The sequence below is a fragment of the Amblyomma mixtum genome, chromosome 2 (assembly GCF_055824585.1).
Source record: "Amblyomma mixtum isolate Tamu chromosome 2, ASM5582458v1, whole genome shotgun sequence".
In the NCBI taxonomy this organism is placed as follows: domain Eukaryota; kingdom Metazoa; phylum Arthropoda; class Arachnida; order Ixodida; family Ixodidae; genus Amblyomma; species Amblyomma mixtum.
The window spans coordinates 279111963-279128062 of NC_143013.1; the positions used below are offsets into that span (position 1 = coordinate 279111963).

Genomic DNA, 16100 nt, shown 5'->3' on the forward strand with positions numbered 1-16100 from the left:
TCAGTGGTTAAGGCGCTTGTCTACCGCGCCGAAGCACCCGGGTTCGAACCCGACCGCGGCGGCGGCGTTTCGATAGAAGCGAAACGCAAAAGGCGCCCGTGTGCTGTGCGATGACAATGCCCGTTAAAGATCCCCAAGTGGTCGAAATTATTCCGGAGACCTCCACTACGGCTCCTCTTTCTCTCTTTCTACTTTCAATCCCACCTTCCTCCCTTTCTTTAGGGCGCGGTTCAGGTGTCCACCAAGATGTATGAGACAGATACTGCGCCATTTCCTTTCCTCAAAAACCAATTTACCAATTTAACGATTCTATAGAGAGTTGCTAGAAGTTTAGTTTGGTTTGGTTTATGGCGTTTAACGTCCCAAAGCCACTAAGGCTATGAGAGACGCCGTAGTGGAGGGCTCCGGAAATTTCGACCACCTGGGGTTCTTTTACGTGCACTGACATCGCACAGTACACGGGCCTCGTGTGACTAAAACTGAAAGGTTGTCTGCAAGGATAACTGCTCGTACTACATGCCTCAGGATTTTCACTTCGTCATGGTTCAAGTTTCCGGTGATTAAAAAAAAACAGTGATGCAGAAAAAAAAGCCATGTATGACGAAAAGATAGAGTGAACTGCTTAGCATGCATTTTAAATTGGTTTTTAATCGAACGAAATGGCGCATTGTCTCTCTCACGTATCTGGGTGGACACCTGAACTGCGCCGTAAGGGAAGGGAGGAAGGTGTGAGTGAAAGAAGAAAGAGAGAAAGAGGTCATCTGCTTAGCGGTGTAAAAAAGAAACACAAACAAGGGCAATCGAACACTGCCGTTCTTGTAGTCGCTGTTGGTAGGAAGTTACATATTTCGTGCTTTTATTTCTGGAAGGATGCTGTAGGTCAGACAACAAGCTCCTCTTTCATCTTCAGGCAGTCTTACGCATCACGGGCTACCCGAATGATGTGTGGAGCGCATGTGGCAGCTCCTCTGAGATCATGAATGGCAGTTTGCCATATCCCCCAAGAGAAAAAATACAACAGCTGCATCGAGGAAGGACATCCGAAATCTTCAAAGTAGTGTGCTTTTCGCCGGAAGAACCAAATTAAAAAAAAAGAAAAGCTAAAGGCTTCCGTTCCGTGGTGCCCAGGGAGAGCACTTTCCTGGTGCCAGAAATCACGTTTTGGGAGGAGAGAAAGAAATTACTTGGAGGATTATTTGCAGGTCAGCAGTACGTACACCAAGCTCCGCGACCCACCTGTCGAAAGCGCGTGCGTTGCAGGCGGCATTGCTCGATCGGGATCGCTATATATGTTAACATGGTTTGGTTTGGTTCGGTTTGGTTTATTGGGGTTTAACGTCCCAAAGCAACTCAGGCTATGAGGGACGTCGTAGTGAAGGGCTCCGGAAATTTCGACCACCTAACATGTCCGCACAGTCTTCTTAAATGGTTTTCGCGGAAGGGCAGCGAAACGGAAAAACATATGCCACTTTGAGATTATTCTTTGTTATTTTAAAAAAAGGGGGGGGCTTCCTTCTCTCAGATGGTAATATATTTTTACCTGACAGGTAAAAAATTTGATTCTGCTCACCTCATGCGCAGAATCAAATAATGTTTCTTCTTTATATTAGAAAGTTCATTTAGGAAGTTATAAGTGAAGAGGGACGAGGCATGCGTAGAATCTATAAATACTCTTAGAAAACAGCCACAAAATATTTGATGCCCCCAACTAGCTACACAACGTGTTTTACTACCTGTGCGAAGTCAGTGCACGTTAATGAACCCCAGGTGGTCGAAATTTCCAGAGCCCGTCACTACGGCTTCTCTCATAGCCTGAGTCGCTTTGGGACGTTAAACCCCATAAACCAAACCAAACCTAAACCAACCAAGTCAACGAATTAAAAATTGTCCAACTATAAGAAGACAGCCGTTGTTATGAAAAATACACTGCGTTTCCGCCTGCGTCCATTGCCAGCTCCAGCATTGCACACCCACTGAACTCGAGATAACAGGAAAACCGCATTTATCGCGCGGTCAGCTACGGTCAGCTTATGGGATACACGCCCGGCAGTTTTCTTCTGATAGAGGTCGCACGCACTTGAGCTACTGCAAGCGCGATGCTTTCTAAACACAGCTCATGGCTTCATGACCCAGAATACTGTCTTGTGCAGGCCTACGTCCGGAAAGGTGTATGAAGCTGTAAAGCCCAAGGAATTAATCAGTCAGCCGCGTTCGGCAAGTCATATTGAAATCTGTGTTGAGGAAATCCGTACTTATTTGAGTAAGCCCACTTCTTTCAGAAAATAACCGGCTCGGCAGACCGGTGCGCTATGCTTATAGAACACGACTGACACGTGTAAAACGATATCTGGAAGTGAACAAGGAACGGGACAGTGTTCCAGAAAAGGCGCTTCTGGACGTAAATCAATCGAATTCGCTAGCAGATTTATTGCAACTAACAGCGGTACCGATTCGCCTTAAAACGAAAGGCCGCGGCGAGGCAACCTACAAGCAGCTCTAGCAGACACCGTCGTGGGCGGACGCTGCGCAACCAGCGGAGAACGGCTAGAAGTGCAGCTCGACGCCTTGCATGTCGCCGGACTCTTCGTCGTCGTACTCTGGGTCGCTCCTGTTCTGTCCTGGCAGTGGAAAACCCTGGGAGCGACATAAGTTGGCGAAGTCCTCCATGTCCTCTTCTTCGCCTCTGTCCATCGTGGCGTCACTCGCGGGCTCTCTGGAAGGGATGCACTCTTCGTTGTGGAGTTGCGAATGGCAATCCCGGAAGCAGAGGACCAGGTTGACGCAGGCCAGAACCAGGATTAGGACGACGAAGAACCGCATGGAGAGCAGGACGTAGCCGCCGCCATTCGAGAGCACGTTGAAAGGCAAAGCACAGCTCTGCCACAGGGCCGCCGCCACCACGTAGATGACCTGCGAAGGAGCGCACTCAATCGCAGTGGCCAACACAGAACAATGATGAGACTGACACGCTAGAGTGAGCCGGATGAATGAGCTCATGTACGGAACAAGAACGTTTAGTGGCGCATTCAACCTGGTGATCTGGAGCGGTTCTTCAAAATCCGCGAAGGAGCAAGATACGCCTCGGTGTCCATGGAACTCAAGAGCTGAATCTTTTTCGCCCATTGAAACACGCTCTTCAGTTTCGCGGAGCAAGAAAACTCGCACCAAATCGCAGATTGAAATACACCGCGAAAAGATGCTCTGCCTTCGCGGGCGACCATAGAGCGTCACGGGCGCTGGGAGCCAACAGCATTTCGCGGTGTCTGATGGCTGAACTGCGCCTCTGTTTCGGTTCCTGATGCAATAGGGCGCACCTTTACCACCCCTGGTTGTGCCGCGTCAGCGCCATTAATCGCCGCCCCAAAATATTGGCAGTGGATTAGCTGTGGTTAAGCCTGGATATACAAGCGAAAAGGTTCAGTTAGGCTTGGTTTGGCGTCATGGCTGTCGCAGTTCGCGCCCAATGCACTGGGAGCACCACGATAACGGTGGTGGCGTTTGGCCGTCCACACACTGCCTGTACGGAGGCGGAGGAGGACACGCGCGAATAGTGAATGCGGTGCTGTCTTAGAAGGTTGCTTTAGAGAAACGTACTGTGGTGTCCATTCCTTCCGGGTGTACACCAAGATATGAGAGACAGGCATTTCCTTTCCTTAAAACCAATTTTCATTTCACTTCATCTTCCTTAAAGGTGCACTGAAGAGGAATCTGAACTCGCCTTTTTGCCGCGGTAACTCGATCTACACGTTCCGAGCATTCTTAGAAACTTCGACTTCATGCCCTGTGTGGCCGATTTGCCTAATTAAATCGAATTAACGTCCGGCTCCCGCATTTATGTTTGAATTCTCCCCCGTACGGTGGGCGGAGTCGACCAACGCGTGGAGTGCCTTCCAGCCAGCTCCGTCGGCTGGAAGGCACCTGCGGAAGATACCTGCGGACTATTTGCTTCTACGGATACTACGTATTACTCCGCCGATGGTAGAGCGGCAAGCCGCCGTACGGGACTGGGTGAAAGGCACTCCACGCGTTGGTCGACTCCGCCCACCGTACGAGCGAGAATTCAAATAAAAAGGCCGGAGCCAGGCGTTAATTCGATTTAATTAGGGAATTCGGCCGCACAGGGCAATAAATCGAAGTTTCTAAGAATGCTCAGAACGTGTAGATTAAGTTCCCGCGGCAAAAAGACGAGTTCAGATTCCTCTTCAGTGCACCTTTAAAGGCCCTTACCGCGTGGTTCGGGTATCCACCGAGATATGAGAGAGACAGGCGTCGTTTCCTTTCCTTAAAACTAGGGGTGTGCGAATATCAAATTTTTCGAATACGAATCGAATACGAATACTTAGTTCCGAATATCGAATCGAATATCGAATAATCAAGGACATACGCATTTAATCACAACAAGACATTTATTTGGGCACCCAAGAACATCACAGTTCAAATATCGATGATTAAATGAACACAAAAGGTGTGTGTGGTTGCACAAAAAGTATCAAAGTCTCGAACATTATTCTTAGAAGAGTGGAAATATCAGAGAAGATAGCTAGTACACCGCATTGATTAAGGCTAGCTTGCCATCAGCACAAAAGCGCGTTGCTGGGATGACGTAAAAGGTTGTCGTGAAGGAAAACCAGCTGCACCACATGGTCAGGCAGAAGTAGTTCCCTTCTAACTGAAACGCCTCCTCCAGCCACAGAAAATGTCCTCTCACTTGGCACTGACCTGGCACGTATTGCGAGGTACTTCGTGCACAGCGCTGTCTATACCAGCTTCAGAAAATATCATCTCACTTGGCATTGACCTGGCACGTATTGCGAGGTACTTCGTGCACAGCTCTGACTGTACCAGCTTCGCAGGTATAGCCACAAAAAGCTCACCAGTGCAGTCAGCTACGGCACGGCCCTTGGAGGAAGAAAGAATTTTCCTTCCGTGTAGGCGCCGCCATGTTGTTATGTATCTGTCGATAGGGCTTGCGGATCGAAATGAACGCCGGTGCTCACAATGAATATTCGGCTAGATACGAATATTCGCGTCGGGTCGAATAATCGAAACAACACGAATTCTTGGATTTCGAATCGAATTCGAATACTAAAAATATAATATTCGAAATATATTCGAAAATTTCGAATATTCGCGCACCCCTACTTAAAACCAATTATCTTTTAATTTTCCTTACGGCGCGGTTCGGTTGTCCACCGAGATGTGTGTGTTTCCTGGCGTACTGTTTGTCTTTTTGTTATTTATGATATTTTATCTTTCATTTCTTTTTTTATTGTGGTTTCTGTGCTTATTGTTATTCTTTTTTTATTACGGAGTCGGCGGCCACCTGCGCAGCGCGTGACGTCGTTCGGTATTGCGCAGAAGTGGCAAATCTGGCCTCCGCGGCCGGCTCACGGGAAGCGCGGTGTTGACGAGCCTAGTGAAGCTTTTCGCTTCAAAAGTGTTCCGCACTTTGTCGATAGCTCGAAAGCCAGGCCAGGATATAACACCCTATGAAGCAAGAGTCGCCATGCATGCGCTTCGAAACTGATGAAAAAAAATCCAGGGGGCACTTTGACTGTCTAAAGTGCATAGAGGCGAAAGCGTTTTCCGCACCACTTTGCCTATGTGACACTGGTGACGTCACCACTGGATGACGTCACACATAACTGATGACGAAGTAATGACAAATTACTAATTACTGATTAATGACTGAGTGCTAATTAACAGCCCATTAATGGCGCTTAAGCTTCGCCTTTAGGAGTGAAACGCGACAGCGTGTTGTAGCGCTGCCAGGGGGTCCACGGAACGCCACCATCCGTTCGGCGCGATGCCTTGTCCTTTGAACGCAACGCTTTTTGAGGAAAGGAAATGACGCTGTAATTCTCAGTCATATCGGTGGACACCTTAACCGCACCATACAGGAAGGGAGGAAGTGGCAGTGAAATAAGAAAGAGGGGCCGTAATGAAGAAACTGAAAATTGTATTTGAGGAATGGAAATTACGCAGTAACTGTCACATATCTCGGTGGACAACCGTCAAAACGCGGACACATCTGCCGACACGGCTGTCGACACGGATTGCTAACGACAGCATGAGGCATTAAAGGCTTTCGCCTTAATAGCGGCAGCTTCGAAAGCAAAGGAAACCTGCATAACTGACTCCCTGCGACAGTGGACACCTCAGTCGTGACACCGCGGCATCGACAACGTGGCCGTCGGCGTTCATTGTGCTCATTGGCGTTGGCAACGTTACTCTCTCCGATGATTTAAGTGCGCCTAATGCCCCTTGGGTCAGTGGACGTCTCAACTGCGCTTTGATGTTTATGGGGAGGTGAGAGGGAGATGTGGCTTGCATGCGTTAGAGCTGGCAACGTTGTGGCAGACAGGCGACACTGCAGGAATAAGCCGCAGCGTTCATTGAGTGAGCTAGCTCTCGCGATCAACGAAGCCTGCTGAAAGGGGAGGAAGATGATGGCGGTCAAGACACAAGTCTTCATAGCCCTCTGATTCCTTGACGGGTGCAAATAAAGTTATTTCATCATCAACCATAAACTGCCCCCTGCCAGCGTGGCACGGTGGGCGCGCTGCCTATCCAGTGTCCGGAACGCACTCAACGTTACAGACGCCAAGGCGCTTATAGTGGCCGATATACCCTAACTTTTGCTCTGTAACCGCGCTCAGTAGTAGATAAACCGCACCTAATTTCTGTTTTGCGTTTTTTAATTGCGTGGGCAAATGACAGTCAATTTATGTGGCTACATTCATTTTGATCTATAAAATGCTTTCAAGCGTGAAGTTCACTTCAGTGCGTCTTTAAGCACGCCTCATTCTTCTCAACAGAACGCAGTATATGCTTTGGTACCCTTGGTTCGATTTTACAGGGAGTCATGCTTTTGGTCTCGTGAGGATCCTTGACAGTTCACGATAGTAGCTGGTTTAGCCTATATTTAAGGAAGAAAATTCCCTGGCGTAGGTGCTCTTGGCTGTATACTCATAAACGGCGAATTCTTAATCACCTTAACAGAGAGTTTTAGCCCCACCGTTATAAGGGCAAGCACGGTAACTACGGCAAATGCCATCTTACGGCAGCGCTTTACCGCTATGGCCGTACGGCTGTCTGGCAATCCCAAAACTCCCTAATGATTTCTGGCCGTAGAAAAGCGAGGCTTCTTGTTTGCACTGAACGCACAAAAAAAAAGGGCGGTGTGCGTTGAGTGAGCTTGACGGACCAAATAACACGCCACTGTGCACTAGCAGGAATAGGCACATTGTCTCGGAACGGAGGACTGGGGCAAAAAACAATGCCATTTAGAGCTAAGTTGGCGCACAGGTGCCGTCAGTTTTAAGTGGACTAAACATGGCGGTCGGTAATACATAAATTCAAGCCAGTTTCCTCCGGCCTCTATCGATTAGACGATAAGGGAGGCTCACTGCACCAACTGGGCAGTTAACTATAGACTACATTCTTTCACTCTGTCGGGCACGGCATCGACTGAACGCATAACTCGTGTTCCGTGATCAGCTTTCGCTGCCGACGGCACGAGCGATACAGACGCGGTAGACTTGCGTGGAGCCACCTCTACGAGAGACGGGGAGTGCGCTTTGCTGTCTCTAAGGCTATGCGCTGTGCGTGGCCCATACCCTTTTGACTGGAACTGTACTACTTCGCTAGAGTGGCAACACCTCACAGACTCAGGTTCACTGCTAGACGTTACAATAGCGGCGCACAAACGAGGTAAGTAAGTGGGCGTTCGAATCTTACGTATGCAGTCATCTTCGTGAACCGGGAGCTGAACCATCCCTTGGCGGTGCCGTCCACACTGGACTCGATGACCTTGACTACAGCGGCCTCACTTTCGGTGCGCCCGAAGGGAAGTCTCGCGCCCGGCATCTCGATGCCAGGGACTGCAATGGCGGCGGGCTTCGATCGCAGATGAAAGGACAAAGAAGAGATGATGATGCTGATGTCCTCGGGCTTATTGGCTCATACCCACGGCAGGGGATTGGCCAGGGTGCATTCTTCGTGTCTCGTGCCTCGTGGTGTTCCCTTCCTTTTCGTAGCGTAAGCTCCACGGGAGAGGTTGAGCAGATCGCGTGGCTCCTGGAGGGCCGTGCTGCGCATGCGCGAGAAGCAGTGACGTCACATGGCGCACAGCTGGCGTGCCTCGCCGCTCGCGCTCGCCTCCCATTCCTTAAAATGATATGAGTGTAAAACGTTGGCAACGCCAAAGCCAATAACACAATGAACGCCGACGGCCTATGGCTTCAGCGCCGCGTCTCTTGCACAACCTTGTCAATGCCTGCAGCCCACATCTATCTCTCATCACCCCACGAACCTATAAGCACGATTCAGGCGTCCACTGACCCAGGGAGGCATTATGCGCACTTCCATTCCTTCAAATGATCGCAGTGTAAAACATTGTGAACGCCAACGCCAGTGAACATAATGAACACCGACCGGCTATGGCTTCAGCGCCGCGTTTCTGGCACAGCGTCAACGCAGACGCATGACGCGCACACCTGTCACTACCGCCAATTAGCTTAAAGCACGGTTGGGGTGTCCACTGTTCCATGAGGGCAGTTTTTCGCCTTCCCACTGGTTCAAATGTCCACCGAGATGTGGACACCTCGCCCTCACCTCAAGGTACCTATATCCTGGCATAGCAGAGCTATGCCTCTGCCATTTTTTTCACTTCGGCTCCGCAGTCATTTCCGTTGATTTTTTAGAGCGCATCTCTTTGGTGCCCGTTTCTGCGTTTCGCGGCGTCGCCGTTGCCGTCGCCGTTGTCCGTTGTAACCAGCAGTGGACACCTTAGTCGCGCTTTTAAGCTGCGAAACGCGGCGTTGAAACGCGGCGCTGCCAGAAACGTGGCGCTGAAGCCAATGGGCCCTCGGCATCCATTGTGATTATTGGCGTTGGCGTTGACAACGCTTTACACTCTGATCATTGTAATAAAAGGAAGTGCGCATAATCTGACCTCGCTTCGGCGAGCGCGGCTTCGGCCGCTTATCGGATTTTTTCAGCAGCGTCCGCTCCGGCGGACGCAGTTGTTGCTGCGACGCGCGTCTTTTCTTGCCTTTTTCTCTTTCTTCTGATCTCTTACCTCTCCTCTATCTGCACGTTGGCAGCGGTGGTGGCTTGGCTAGAGCCAGTAGCAGGCCCGTGCAATTTCCTTTTCATCCTTCTCTCAGTCACAACAACACAACAACTGGCTCCCTGGGTCAGTGGACGTCTGAATCGCGCTTATAGGTACGTGGGGTGATATGAGAGATGTGGGCGGCATGCGTTAGCGCTGGCAACGGGGAGCGAACTCGCGCGATCAACCATTAACTGCCACCTGCCACGGTGGCAGGGTAGGCGGACTTTAATTATGATGTAACGACAAACAAGAATTTCTTAGCACTTTTGCGGGAAAATAGCCTTTCCCTCTAGCTCGTAACGCCTGCCATGGCTGTGACAACCTCTCGAAATAGTTGAACAGACGTCATCTTTGAGAACCAGGCATTGGTGCAGCAAGTCGAGCATATATCTATCTCCTCCAACCGCAAATCTTCCTTCATGACAATGAAGATCAAGAACTGGCAGTGGAGTATTTCTTGAAGAAGGAATGTGCGTGAAAAATTACCGACGATTACGTTACTTCCTAATGCGAAATTTGAGCGCAGCAAATAAGCTGTTTCACCTTTTCGATAGATTGAGGCAAAGAAATCGAGCAACACATGTATGCGCTATCACAGAATTTTTTTTTTATTTTTCACACGTATTCCTTTAACAAAGACTCCACTAACAGTTCTTGACAGTCATGAAGGAAGCTTTGTGGTCGGAGAAATAGACTGATATATGTTCGACTTGGTACACCAATGCTTGATTCTCAAAGACGAGATCTATACAAGTGCCTCGCGAGGTTGTCACAGCCGTGGGACGCGTTACGAGCGAGGGTAACGGGATGTTCTCCCGCATAAGTGTTAGGAAATTGCTGTTTGTCTTTATGTCAACATTAAAGTCCCCCACTACTAACATCGGTGTGGATCGATGGACGGTTAATGCGAGTTGTAGGAAGTGCACGACGTCTTTCGTGAGTGCGGTAGGGGCGAAGTAGGCAGCTACTACCAGCAAGCCGTTGGGCAACTTTGCGGCGCACAGTTCGCCAACTTCATGTGACGTGCCAAACATTTCGACTGGTATTGCAGAGAGACCTGTGCGCAAGTAGATAGCGACTCCCGCCGCTCTGTTGTGGTCTCTGCGAGCACCACAGCAGTATAGGAAATCTATGATTTCGAGAGGCTCTTCGGGATCCATCCAGGTTTCAGCAAAGCAAAGTACAGAGGAATGGCGCAGAATGTGATCGTGGTGTACGTCCTTGGCATGTGCGGCAAGGGAGCGTACGTTAAGAATGTGGTTGTGAATGATGAATCAAGTGCTGCCAGCGAATGACGCGTCCATTGGCTGTCTGCGTGTGTTACTGATGTGTGGTTAACATGTTAAGCTTCGCCTGTAAGAGTGGAACGCGACAGCGTCTTGCAACGCTGCCAGGGAGTCCACAGAACGCCATCGCCAATTCGGCTGTACGCCTTGCTGGACGGTAAATTTTTTTTTGAGGAAAGGAAATGTATCTCTCTCGCATATCTGGGTGGACACCTGCACCTCGCCGTAAGGGAAAGGGGGAAGATGGGAGTGAACGAAGACGCCGTATTAGCTAGACGCGCCTTTGTTCATTCCAAACCATTCAGCTGGCATTACGGAGTGGCTAGCGTGCTCGTATCGCACTCCGGAGACCCTGGTTCGATTCCCCAACTCGACCAATTTCGTTCTCGGTTTTATTGATTTATGCGGTCTAACTAGAAAGGTTAATTAGGCTATTTCATATTTATATTATTGTATTTCTATCCATCGTGTTCTGTCATTAACCTGTCAATTGTTGGAACTGTCTAGGATGTTCGACACAACGTATACGAAACGAGCAACGTCTTACTGAGTGGGGAAGTGCGTGGTGGTGGAGGGAACGCGGCTCCGTACTTATCTGTTTTTTTTTCAGCAGCGTCTCCTTCCGCGGACGCTGTTGTCGCTGCGGCGCGCGTCTTTCTTTTCTTTTCTTCTGACCTCTTCATTCTCCTCTATATTAATTAGGCTAATTGATTAATTAAGCAATTAACTAAACTCAGTCCAACTTAGTTGCAGCATCACTATACGATCCCTTTGATTGGTTGCATGGTTACTAGCCAAAGTACAATTGGCCCCATTTGAAATTCGCGCACTGTGACGTCACGAGCATTTCGACCAATTGAAAAGCGTGACATTGGGGGCGGAGCTGGTTACGAGGCCGACGCCGACGCCGACGACGACGCGAAACCCAGGAACGGACGCCAAAGAGCTGCGCTCTAAAACAAGTCTGTAATTGTACACACATGTCTTGCTGGAATTCTTTGCCTCAATCTATCGAAAAGCTGAAAGACCTGATGAGCTGCGCTCAAATTTCGGATTAGGAAGTAACGTAACCTTCGACATATTTTTTTTTTATCGGTGATGCAGAAAAAAAAAACCATCTGTACAAAAGAATAGAGTGATTTGGTTGGCGGTGTAGAAAAAAAAAAAAAGACGCGAGGAAACAAGGGCAATCGAGGACTGGCGTTCTTGCCGCCGCTCTTTCGAGAAAGTAATATATTTTGTGATTTTCTTTTTTTTTGTGGAAGTATGCTGTCGGTCAGAGAACGAGCTCTTTTTTTCTTCGGGCGGTCTTACGCATCGGGGGCTATACGAATGATGTGCAGCGCATATGCGAGTCCTCTCACATCATCAATGGCAGTTTATCACTATCTCTCAAGCGAAAAGCATACAACAGCTGTATATTAATGCTTCCAGAGGAAGGACATCGAAGTTTTTTAAAGAGGTTTGCTCTTCGCCGGAAGATCCAAATTTATTACAACCTTTAAAGGCTTGCGCTCCGTGGTGCCGAGGGAGAGCGCTTTCCTTGTGCCAGAAATCACTTTTTAGGAGGTGAGAGAGAAATTATTTGGGGGTCTGTATGGATTGATTGATTGATTGATTGATTGATTGATTGATTGATTGATTACAAACATCTTTATTTCTTCAATATTCTCAGAACATGTGGGTGGGCCGCCTAGTCCGGTAGTCCACTGGCTGCTGCTGCTGCGCTGGCCCTCCCCACCAGCCAGTGCTGACGGTCAGGATCATCGCTGAGCAGAATAGCCTCCCACTGCTCCTCCGAGGGGTTGGGAATGGGGTCAACTAAGGAATTATATTGGCATGCCCACACCATATGGTAGAGGTTAGCTACCGCTCCACAATGTGGACACTGTGGAGAGTATAGTGTAGGGTACCACTGGTGTAATTTAGCTGGTGTTGGGTATGTGTTGGTTTGTAGTCTCCTAAGGGTGTTCTCTTCTAACTTGTTGAGGGATTTGTGTGGTGTTGGGTACTCCTTTCTGGCTGTTCTGTATGGCGCAAGATTGTCAGCACACACTGCTAAACCTATTAGGTCGCGGCAACCTTCATGGTCATCAGGAGGAGACGCCCGGTATAGAAGAGCTCGGGCATGCCTGTGGGCGGCTTCGTTTCCTCCTGGTAGTTCCAGGTGACCGGGGAACCAGATGACTGAGACCTGGTTGGGTGGATGCTTAGTCAGCAATGACAACCCTGACTTGTGAATTAATCCGTTATTGAAGTTGCGACAGGCGTTCTGGGAATCAGTGAGCACAACGGCGTTGGGGTTAGATGCTACAGCTAATGCAATAGCTGCCTCCTCTGCGTGAGTGGGGTTAGATGTTTTCACAGAGGCGCAGTTCACCATCGACCCTGAAGGCGTTGAGACCACAACAGTCATGAATCCATTCTTTGGTCCTGCTGCGTCCACGTAAAGGGTGTTAATTTGCTTGTCCCATTTCTTCTGCAGTATATCCCGCAGGGGCGACAGAACACCACCACTATGAAAAAGCTTACAACATCCACCGAGCAAATCCTCCGGATGATACATCGTATCCGAAATAAACACAATGGCATGAAGGAAAGGGACACCATCCGCTTAGTGCAAGCTTTCGTGATCTCTCGGATAATGTACGGGACGGCATTCCTTAACCTCTCCAGGTCGGAAATTGAAAAGTTGGAGGTACTCATCAGGAAAGCCTACAAGACGGCACTGGGGCTACCGAACTCCAAGCCAACGGCAAAGCTCATGGCTCTAGGAGTACATAATACCCTCAAAGAGATGTGGGAAGCACAATGGCTCTCACAACTGAATAGGCTCGCACTTACAAAACCCGGCAGAGAACTGCTCGAAAAAATCCATGTTAATCAGCCCTATACAATTGACCAAAGGGAAGAGGTCCCACGCGATGTGAGAAGTCGCATAAACGTGCACCCCATTCCGCGGAATATGCATCCCGCATATAACATCGAGAGGAGGAAAGCAAGAGGTGAAGCCCTGCAGAAGAAATGGGGTCTGTATGGAGTTTTAGCCGTACGTAGACCAAGCTGCGCAACCTACCTGTCGAAAACGCGTTTCTTTCCAGCGGCACCACTCCTCCCTTCCCTTACGGCGTGGTTCAGGTGTCCGCCGAGATATGTGACAGAAGGGCCATTTTTAAGCATGAAATGCTTTTTTAGAGCGCAGCTCTTTGGCGTCCGTTCCTGGGTTTCGCGTCGTCGTCGGCGTCGGCCTCGTAACCAGCTCCGCCCCCAATGTCACGCTTTTCAATTGGTCGAAATGCTCGTGACGTCACAGTGCGCGAATTTAAAATGGGGCCAATTGTACTTTGGCTAGTAACCATGCAAGCAATCAAAGGGATCGTATAGTGATGCTGCAACTAAGTTGGACTGAGTTTAGTTAATTGATTAATTAATCAATTAGCCTAATTAATATAGAGGAGAATGAAGAGGTCAGAAGAAAAGAAAAGAAAGACGCGCGCCGCAGCGACAACAGCGTCCGCGGAAGGAGACGCTGCTGAAAAAAAAACATAAGTACGAAGCCGCGTTCCCTCCACCACCAAGCACTTCCCCACTCAGTAAGACGTTGCTCGTTTCATATACGTTGTGTCGAACATCCTAGACAGTTCCAACAATTGACAGGTTAATGACAGAACACGATGGATAGAAATACAATAATATAAATATGAAATAGCCTAATTAACCTTTCTAGTTAGACCGCATAAATCAATAAAACCAAGAACGAAATTGGTCGAGTTGGGGAATCGAACCAGGGTCTCCGGAGTGCGATACGAGCACGCTAGCCACTCCGTAATGCCAGCTGAATGGTTTGGAATGAACAAAGGCGCGTCTAGCTAATCCGGCGTCTTCGTTCACTCCCATCTTCCCCCTTTCCCTTACGGCGAGGTGCAGGTGTCCACCCAGATATGCGAGAGAGATACATTTCCTTTCCTCAAAAAATAAATTTACCGTCCAGCAAGGCGTACAGCCGAATTGGCGATGGCGTTCTGTGGACTCCCTGGCAGCGTTGCAAGACGCTGTCGCGTTCCACTCTTACAGGCGAAGCTTAACATGTTAACCACACATCAGTAACACACGCAGACAGCCAATGGACGCGTCATTCGCTGGCAGCACTTGATTCATCATTCACAACCACATTCTTAACGTACGCTCCCTTGCCGCACATGCCAAGGACGTACACCACGATCACATTCTGCGCCATTCCTCTGTACTTTGCTTTGCTGAAACCTGGATGGATCCCGAAGAGCCTCTCGAAATCATAGATTTCCTATACTGCTGTGGTGCTCGCAGAGACCACAACAGAGCGGCGGGAGTCGCTATCTACTTGCGCACAGGTCTCTCTGCAATACCAGTCGAAATGTTTGGCACGTCACATGAAGTTGGCGAACTGTGCGCCGCAAAGTTGCCCAACGGCTTGCTGGTAGTAGCTGCCTACTTCGCCCCTACCGCACTCACGAAAGACGTCGTGCACTTCCTGCAACTCGCATTAACCGTCCATCGATCCACACCGATGTTAGTAGTGGGGGACTTTAATGTTGACATAAAGACAAACAGCAATTTCCTAACACTTATGCGGGAGAACATCCCGTTCCTCTCGCTCGTAACGCGTCCCACGGCTGTGACAACCTCGCGAGGTACTTGTATAGATCTCGTCTTTGAGAATCAAGCATTGGTGTACCAAGTCGAACATATATCAGTCTATTTCTCCGACCACAAAGCTTCCTTCATGACTGTCAAGAACTGTTAGTGGAGTCTTTGTTAAAGGAATACGTGTGAAAAATAAAAAAAAATTCTGTGATAGCGCATACATGTGTTGCTCGATTTATTTGCCTCAATCTATCGAAAAGGTGAAACAGCTTATTTGCTGCGCTCAAATTTCGCATTAGGAAGTAACGTAATCGTCGGTAATTTTTTTGCCTACACTGGCTACACTTGCTACGCTAGTATAGCCAGTGTAGGTAAAAAAAAAAAATGGTCCTAAATACTGCGCCATTTCCTTTCCTCAAAAAACCAATCTACCAATTTACTTTCCAGCGGCCATACACGATCATAATCACTATAATAACATGGTAAGCACAGTCAGCTTCTTCGATGGTTTCCGCGGTATTCCGCGGTAGGGCGCGAAACGAGAAAACATATGCCGGCTTGCGATTATTGTTTCTTTTTAAAAAGCGGTGAGCTTAATTCTCTCAACTTGTAGTATAGTGCTATACTTCGTCTCACAAGATGTTTGCAGCACTACGGAAGGTAGAGCTCTCTCGTCCAATCAGGGCTACAGAAACGCAGAAAATAGTCCCTCGAATATTTGAGGAGTGTATCACTATTAATCAAAACAATAAGCATTGCAACTAAAAACATGATTTGGACAGGTATATTTAAATGGTAGGGAGTGTTTCAATCACTGGTGAAATTACCAGACAAAGCCCGTACGGACACAGCTCTGCGGAGGCACATCGTTCCCTGTTCCGTTTGCAGCGTGAAGTGGGTAGAATCAAATGCAGATGTTTCTTCTTTATATTAGCAAGTTTATTTAGGAATTTATCAATGAAAAGTGACGAGAAATGCGAAACGCAAATACATTTAGAGCACATTCACAAAATAATTTAGTGTAACCTAGCCAACGAATTAAATATTATCAACGATAAGAAGGCAGCTGTGGT

General features: G+C 48.6%; 1 protein-coding gene across 1 annotated transcript; it reads right to left on the reverse strand.

The window, feature by feature from the left end:
- Positions 1-2462: 2462 nt before the first annotated feature.
- LOC149364112 (uncharacterized) lies at positions 2463-8345 on the reverse strand. Its single transcript, XM_089570030.1, has 2 exons — positions 7741-8345; positions 2463-2910 (listed from the first exon to the last, which is right to left on the reverse strand). The coding sequence occupies exons 1-2, from the start codon at positions 7867-7869 to the stop codon at positions 2545-2547; spliced, it is 495 nt and encodes a 164-aa protein (XP_089426156.1). The 5' UTR covers positions 7870-8345; the 3' UTR covers positions 2463-2544.
- Positions 8346-16100: the final 7755 nt, after the last annotated feature.

Bases quoted from the DNA above. Each gene is read 5' to 3' on its own strand.
- LOC149364112 (XM_089570030.1), bottom strand. From the start codon at position 7,869: ATGCCGGGCGCGAGACTTCCCTTCGGGCGCACCGAAAGTGAGGCCGCT. The intron at 2,911-7,740 runs GTAAGATTCGAA...GCTCCTTCGCAG, and splicing joins TCACGAAGATGACTGCATAC to GTCATCTACGTGGTGGCGGC.